General features: G+C 41.2%; 1 protein-coding gene across 1 annotated transcript; it reads right to left on the bottom strand.

Annotated features, from left to right (window-relative positions):
- Positions 1–1,385: 1,385 nt before the first annotated feature.
- LOC145399749 (uncharacterized) lies at positions 1,386–4,391 on the bottom strand. Its single transcript, XM_080272297.1, has 3 exons — positions 4,320–4,391; positions 1,775–1,970; positions 1,386–1,714 (listed from the first exon to the last, which is right to left on the bottom strand). Exons 1-3 carry the CDS (start codon positions 4,389–4,391, stop codon positions 1,386–1,388), a joined length of 597 nt encoding a protein of 198 aa, XP_080128423.1.
- Positions 4,392–7,800: the final 3,409 nt, after the last annotated feature.

Raw genomic sequence — 7,800 nt, 5'->3', positions numbered from 1 at the left:
ACATATCAGCATATATTTGTGTACTGTACGTCCTTGAAGAAAACTGCCAAATGGATACCTTGCGCTCGAATGTTCTAACTCTTTGCTTCTTTTCTTGGTGTTGCAGTGACGCCGTGATATGGGAAGTATACTAGGATGGTTTTATTTTCGCGAACAGCTGGACTAAAAGTAGCAATATTAGAAGGAGTCGGTCTACCAGTATTTGTGATGAGAGCAGCTTCAGCACCATGTGAAGAAAGAGCAGCAGCAGTGTTATCAACAGCAGGAATATAGTTGTCTCAGTGATATTTCTTGGTTTAAAGCTTGAATGATAATTTAATTAAGGTGTTCCTGCTGTCTAGACACTGAAACAGTATTAATCCTATGTTCAGGTGCGGGTAAGGGGATGGGTCTGTTATGATGTGGCAGGGGTAAACCAGTTCTGCCGTCGGGCCCTGCTGCGGATGTCATTGATTGCATTGCGCAGTTGACCCTTGTGCGGTGTGGTGCGGTGAGGATCTGTCCGTTCTCCGCTTTGGGGCTAAGATGCGAATGAATGTGTTTGAATGGATGAGTAAATAGGGAGTGTGTCGTCCTGTCTCGGCTACCTCCCTTTCCTTGGGGGAAGCAGCCTAGGTATATAGATAGATAGATCATATTTCCTTCTTGTATTTGATTTTACCAACGTTATTGATAGGAGCAGTAATAGATTTAGAGTGAAAATGTAAAGCATATCCATTGGCATTTTCAAAACACTAGGATCGATGGGCAATAAATTTTTGGTTTATTTATTCTTTTTCGTTCCCTATAGCACAGGTGTCGTTGAGATTATACTAAGGTGTCGTTGTTGCTCATATTTTACCTGCAGTTGTAGGGATGGAGGCAGTGATCAACAGTACAACACCAGAAATACACCAGAAATATAAATGATCTTGCCTTCTACCTTGCAGAGACTTGTATTTTATCATATAGTAGTTTTTTTTTAGGCAACCTTTCCTCTGTTTATTCTGCAAAAACTCTCTCAATTTGTAATAAAGAATGTAAATGTGATATACACTGGTATCACACACACACACACACGGATGAGTAGGCTAGCTTATGAGATACGTATACTGTACGTATATAGTAACAAATGGAATGGGACTGCCTATACTGCTGTCCTTGTCTGTTTGCTTGTGTTCATAAGACTCGAATAATTCATGTACGAATACTGCAGTGTGAAATTTTTTCATGCGTGTAATATCATCTTAAACTGGAAATTTACGGGTGCTAATGGATCTAATTAAAGAACATCCCTAGCTTGAAAAGGTAAATCAGTGACGGTGTATTTAATCAGTATTCTATATTTGCTAGTCTGTACATAGGATCATGAGGAACCAACTGGCAGTCTGGGAAAACGGTGAAGCTTAGCGACCATAGCCACCACCGTGGCCGCCGCCACCGCTTCCACCGCCACCGTAACCGCCACCACCAAATCCACCCCCGCCAAATCCACCACCACCATAGCCTCCGCCGCCGCCACCAAAACCGCCACTGCCGCCATGGGTAACAACAGTGGTGGAGTAAGAGACAGTACGTCCCCCTCCGTAATCACCACCTCCGCCGCCGCCACCGCCATATCCTCCCCCTCCGTAGCCTCCTCCGCCACCTCCGAAGCCTCCCCCGCCACCTCCGAAGCCTCCCCCACCATATCCTCCTCCTCCACCTCCGAAGCCTCCGCCTCCATATCCTCCACCTCCACCACCGCCTTTCACAACAATGACACGTCCGCCACCACCGCCATAGCCGCCTCCACCACCACCAGATCCACCACTACCGCCACCATAGCCGCCACCACCAAATCCACCTCCACCACCACCGCCACCATAGCCGCCACCACCAAATCCACCTCCACCGCCACCGAATCCACCTCCGCCGGCGCCGTAGCCGCCGCCACCAGCGGTAGTGGTGGCCACCAGGAGGGCGAGGCCAAGTGTAGTCGCCAGCAGCTTCTGTAGTAAAGAAACAATGCAACTATAACGCGTTTTTTTAAGCTCAAGAAGATCCCAAAGCCCTACCAGTTCAGTTGATTATCTAGTGTATAGTTATTGGAAGGTCGATTTAACTACCAAACAAAGAGACTCATTCAAACTAAACAACTAAGATTCGTCGAATTTCATGCAACCTCGGCCTAATTATTCAAGTTGTGAGCGGCCAAGTTCCTTTAGATAAAAATCATTGTCACTCAGGAAACACGGGTATTTTTATCATTGACTGTCATCATAAACTTGCCCTAAACCCATGGAATCCTTCAGCATTCACTTCTAATTATATTTGTCTAAATCTGCAGTAATTCCATGAGGTTGTTAAAATCCGAATTATTTCTATCAAGCAACAATTAATTCATGGTGGTTCCATAAGGTAATTTCTGTTCCGTACATTTGAGTCAAATTACTATTACAGTGTCTCTTTTAAGCTATTTAATCCCTTAGTCAGTTCCTTCAATCTGTTAATAATACTGCAGTGATAACCAGAATATAACTATTAAAACAACTGTAGACAAAGAGATACATTTACATAACACTTAATCACTGTGCGTTTAGCAATGTTTTTACGAAATTTTAACTGAGGTGTGAAAGACAATGACATACAGAATGATTCTTTAAATAATCTTACATCTGTGAATTATTATCATCAGTGAATCATGGGAAGAATTACGACAAATAGATGTTCAATGAAGCAGGGAATAATGAAAGTAAGCTAGATAACAATAAAACAAATGCAATCGTAGAATGGGAACCTAGAAACAGAGAAGAAGGAAGAGGTACACGAAGAACCAGACAGAAGGGGGAGGTCATTAAAAGTGGCCAGTTGAAACAGCAGACTATTAACTAGTTAAGTCCGGAGGGAAAAGGCTAGGAGAGATCTTTGTCCTGCAATGAACTAAGACAGGCTGATGATGATGATGAAAATAACCCAAACCATTTCACTGGCACAAATCCCACCCCTGCCACACCACCCCAAAGCCCACAGCTGCTGAACCAAGAGACTGACCATATTGGTGAGGACCAGAGGGGAGACTAGCCTGCAGCAGTGAGGCCGCACCAGGCTTATATACATCACCCATTCACTTCCTCTTCTCGCACGGCAATCACGAGGTCTTCCTCAATTTCACTTCAAATCTTGGGGAGTAGGGGATGATAATCTTGCAGAGTCACGGCAAAACAATTGTAAGGTATGCACTGGATTGTTCTGTGGTACGAATTACAGTGTTTTCACCTTGTAGCAGTTTCTAGAGCACTCATTCCGCCGTCCTGTTCTTCATCATCTACCTCTGCTTCCAACTTCCTCTTCTGCCCTTTTCTCTGTTCGTTTTACTGACAACCTATCATTTTTTTTCTCTTCATCTCCTGCTCTTCATTTCCTTGTATTCCATTTTTTTTTTTTTACTGTTTACTCTTGTCTTGCCAAGAGTGTCTTTTATCTGCATAAAATCATCTGGGTTTTCCCAAGTTAAAACATGTACCTGAGACTATACATTGAAAGGATTCAAGTCTCCCACATTATTCCAAGTCTTCGTTCTGTCTCAAATATATATATATATATATAGATAGATAGATAGATAGATATAGATAGATAGATATGTATATATTGTATCTTCGTGTTCTACCCTGGTTCATATTTTCATTCTCTCTTTCTTCATTGTGTTTTTCTTAAATCCTCAGTTTGTTTATATCTATAATTTTCCCTCTTTCCTTTTTTTTTTTTATAAAATTTTTCTTACTTTCTCCTCTGTTGATTCCTCCTTTCAGTTTTCAGCTATTTCTCTGTTTCCTTTTAGCTAATTTTTAGGCTCCCATAGTAGATGACGAGTCGATTGTGAGGGTTTTTTGTAACATCAACTCACCGTGTTAGCAAAAAACGAACTAAAATCCATCAGATAACGAGGATCGAATTTATATCAACCCTGGGTGGCCAGACATCGTCATCAACTTTTGCACACAACACATCAGGTCTGTTGGTTTTTAAGCAGTTTTTAATACGTTTGGCTCACATGGTAATGAAAAATAATGACCATTTCACTGAAACTGTGCCGGAGTCGAACCAGGTTCATCGTAGGTAGACAAAATTAGGCTGCAGAAATTGTCATTCCCCACTCCTACGGCCTCGCATTATTATCGCTTCCTCCTGTGTCCTATCGTCATCCCACATGCTACTTGTCGTCATCCCACATGCTAATTGCTCATCAGGACTCTCCTCTTCTTTACATCCGTCTCCCTTCTCCTTTCCTTCACAACTGTCCTTCTCCACTATTGCTGTCTTACTCTGTCGCGTCCTCCTCTGTCCTGTAGCCATCTTACATCCTTCTTACCTGTCATCACCGTCTCATTCTTTGCCTTCCGATCTTCCTTGTCCTCAGCCTCCTTGGTCATTTCCTCAGTCCCGTAACTTACCGCTATGCACGTGTGAGTGTGTGTGTGTGTGTGTGTGTGTGTGTGTGTGTGTGTGTGTGTGTGTGTGTGTGTGTGTGTGTGTGTGTGTCGTCATAGCTATAGTTTCGTCTTCATACAGTCAAGTAAGTTATCCACATCACCTAAGACTCGTCGGAATAGTAGGGATAAGGTGGTTCTGCTTCTAGCCAGCCCACTATGATAGCCCCATGCAAAGCTGTGAAAAATCATCTGGAAAGAACACGAATGGAATAAAGGTGTCACTTTACTGGAGAGGTTAATATGTTTCTAAGCCTCCATCTTTTCTTCTTCCTTGTTCCCACCTCTTACAGTTTTTCTTTTCCACCCTCTTTATTAATTTCCGGTTTTATAATGTCCGTCAGCCCTTTTTCCTTATCGTAATTATTTATCATATCTTGCTTTTCCCGTCATTGTCTTTCTAATATATTCTGCGAGATGGCCTTCATCTTATTTCTACTGCAATCATCTCTCTCTCTCTCTCTCTCTCTCTCTCTCTCTCTCTCTCTCTCTCTCTCTCTCTCTCTCTCTCTCTCTCTCTACTCTAGAAAGCGTGAAGAGTGTGAGTGAGTGTGGGCGGGGTGGTGGAGGAACTAAGCATAACATCGATGAGGTCCTTGATACTATCCCCTTCGTCATCAGTACCGTCAATCTCACGAACTGTCACCCCGAATATTACTTTTTATTAAATTATCCTGATTTACTTTTCATTTAAGGGACATGTACTTGAGATATTGCGTTTAATATTTCACTTTGACGTACCTGGATATGGTATTATCTGGTTAATGATGCTATTCTTGAGGTATGCTGCCTATTTATTGCCTTTTTCTGTATTGCATCCGCTGTTATTTTTGCATGAGGGTAGTAGTTGTAGTAACGTTAGTAGTAGTAGTGGTAGTTGTAATAGTAATGGTGTGGTGTTCGTGCAAGTAGTACTGGAGAAGTATAATTTATTTCCATATGGTTTTTGTTGTGATGTATTTTCCTTTATTTAATGGGTGTGAGTATATGTGCGTTTTTTTTTTTCACCCACTGTCCAGTATTCACAGTGGCCATTGCTCTAGCCACTGTGTATACGTAAATTACAGTAGGTTTTGGGACCGTGGTTGTTGCACAGAATTAGAGTTCCACGCAACCCCTTGTCCATGAAAATGGAGGAAAATTAAAGATGACGTACTGGGTTTAAAATATGTAAGAAGATTGAGTTTTTTTTTTTTTCTGAGGTAAAAGTGAGAAGAACATAGCGTATTCATATGTAACCCCGTCAGCCCTATGACTGCTGAGGTTTCCCTCAGCTAAAGATAATCACCTAGCTATAGCCACAGTGAAACACTTTTGTGATAACCTAGTAATGCTAGTCACATCTGTCAGTAGGAAGCATAAAAAGAATCGTATATTTGATACCGATATGTACTGGTCTCTTCTCAGCAGTATTTCCAGCAAAGTACTCTATTATATTAATCTTTTAGTTACACTTTCCATGTATAAATTGAATGATAACGCATATCCCACAGTTGGTCTTTGTTCCCACCCCACCTGAACTACAAGGCTGCACTCCAGTATTGCCCACGTCATCTTGCTTGAATTCGTGAAGGCGGAAACAGAGCAACAAGCGGGTGGGTGTTTTTATTGTGCACTTTCCGTGAGTGAGCGTGTGAGGGAGGGGGAACACCTTCACGGGTGGCCACCGACAACACCTAAGGGAGAATTGCGAACACTTTCATGATTCTTTTCATTTGTCCGTCCGCATCTCTATTCTTAATTCTTTCTCATCCCTTCACCTCCCTAATCCTTTCATTCTCCTTACAGTTTTATTTTTCCTTCCTGTTCGCCTTCCCTACTTTTTCCTTTCATTTTCCCTACCTCATTTTTTTTTTCTGTCCTTAAAAAATTCACTTTTCCTTCCTTTACCCCTTGCAACCCTCTCAATTCTTCTTCCCTTTTCACTACCCTTATCCACTTTCAGTTCCCCATTCTCTTCCTATTCCTTGTCGTTCTCTGCTTTCTCTACCTTTCTTCATTCATCTTATTCTCACATCATTATTTTTTGTCATTCATTCATTCCTATCCCCCCCACCTTTTCTGCCTCTCTCTATCTTTCCTGTCTCTATCCTTTTTCACTACTTTTCTTCGCCTTTCATTCCCTTTCTTTCCCATCTTTCCTTCCCATTTTTCCTGCACCTTCCCTACTACTCCAAGGAATTATCCCAATCCTTCATTTTATTTCTATCATCTTCACCTTTACCTTTACCATAAGCTTTACCTTTGTCCTAGAAATGAGAGATTAGGATGAAAAACATGGAGCAGACCAATTAGATGGACTAAATGGAATAATAAAAAGCTGATATGTCTCTCTTTTAGTTCGACCGTGTCCTAATATTATCCCTGCTTCTCTTGACAAATTTATTTTCGTTTTTTTTTTTTCCCTCATTAGCTATTGATTTTAGAGAAGTCATCAGAGTCAAGGAGTTAAATAGTTTCCATTAAGTTTACACAGTGATTAAGTCTTTTCTTCTTCTACGCTTGCTGCTTCCAAACAACTATATTCAGTTTAAGGGAGATCCCGTATTACAAAGGACTTAACCACGTAAGTATAAGGATGTCATCTTGTATTATCCTGTTACAGCCCGATAATTTTATTCAGTTTAAGAGACCAACTAATCATGAATGGTTGAAGGAAAGCTGTATCTAACCTCCCTTGTTTGTAAAGTGTTTCCTAAACTGAATAAAATCTTCTGGAAATGATCAGCTTGACATTAAAAGACATCTTACAGAAAAAGTCAGAGGCAAATTGAGATGAAAATAGTACTTAAGAAACACATAGTATGTAACTGCTTCGATTACCTCTTTTGATGAAGGAATCAGTGATAAGCTGAGATTACTATAAGTGTGGAAAGTATTGCTCCACTTGCTACAAAAAAATCTCTCATTATGGAAAGGTAAAAGATTAGCTGGGATAAGGATGTTACTGAGAAGTACTGACTCAATCTCTGCTTTGACCTCTCGTGATGAATGTGTCAGAGGTAAGCTGTGATAAAGACAATACTGAGTGGTACTGATCCAGTCACTGTGTTGAGCCTTTCGTGAAAAAGGAATCAGAGATAAATAGGGATGTGGGTAAGGACGAGAGGCATACCTGTACCTGGCTAAAATCCTCTTGTAAGGAGATGATTAGATATACGATGGGTTGAGGGTTAAAAAAAAAAAAAGGGAGACTTACTTCTACATAACCCCTCGAAATGGAGAAGCCAGCTGTAAATAGGAATGAGGGTAAGAAATAAAATCATATGCCTAATCGCTGCCTTTATTGCTATTCACGTGTGTAAGGGTACCATGTCAAACCACCTGAGGATAAATAAGAGGAATGAGGTAA

Source organism: Coenobita brevimanus, chromosome 50, assembly GCF_032717465.1.
Source record: "Coenobita brevimanus isolate Jiangsu-jjx chromosome 50, ASM3271746v2, whole genome shotgun sequence".
In the NCBI taxonomy this organism is placed as follows: domain Eukaryota; kingdom Metazoa; phylum Arthropoda; class Malacostraca; order Decapoda; family Coenobitidae; genus Coenobita; species Coenobita brevimanus.
Note: the sequence above shows the minus strand (reverse complement) of the source record. Positions and strands in the feature narration are given on the sequence as shown.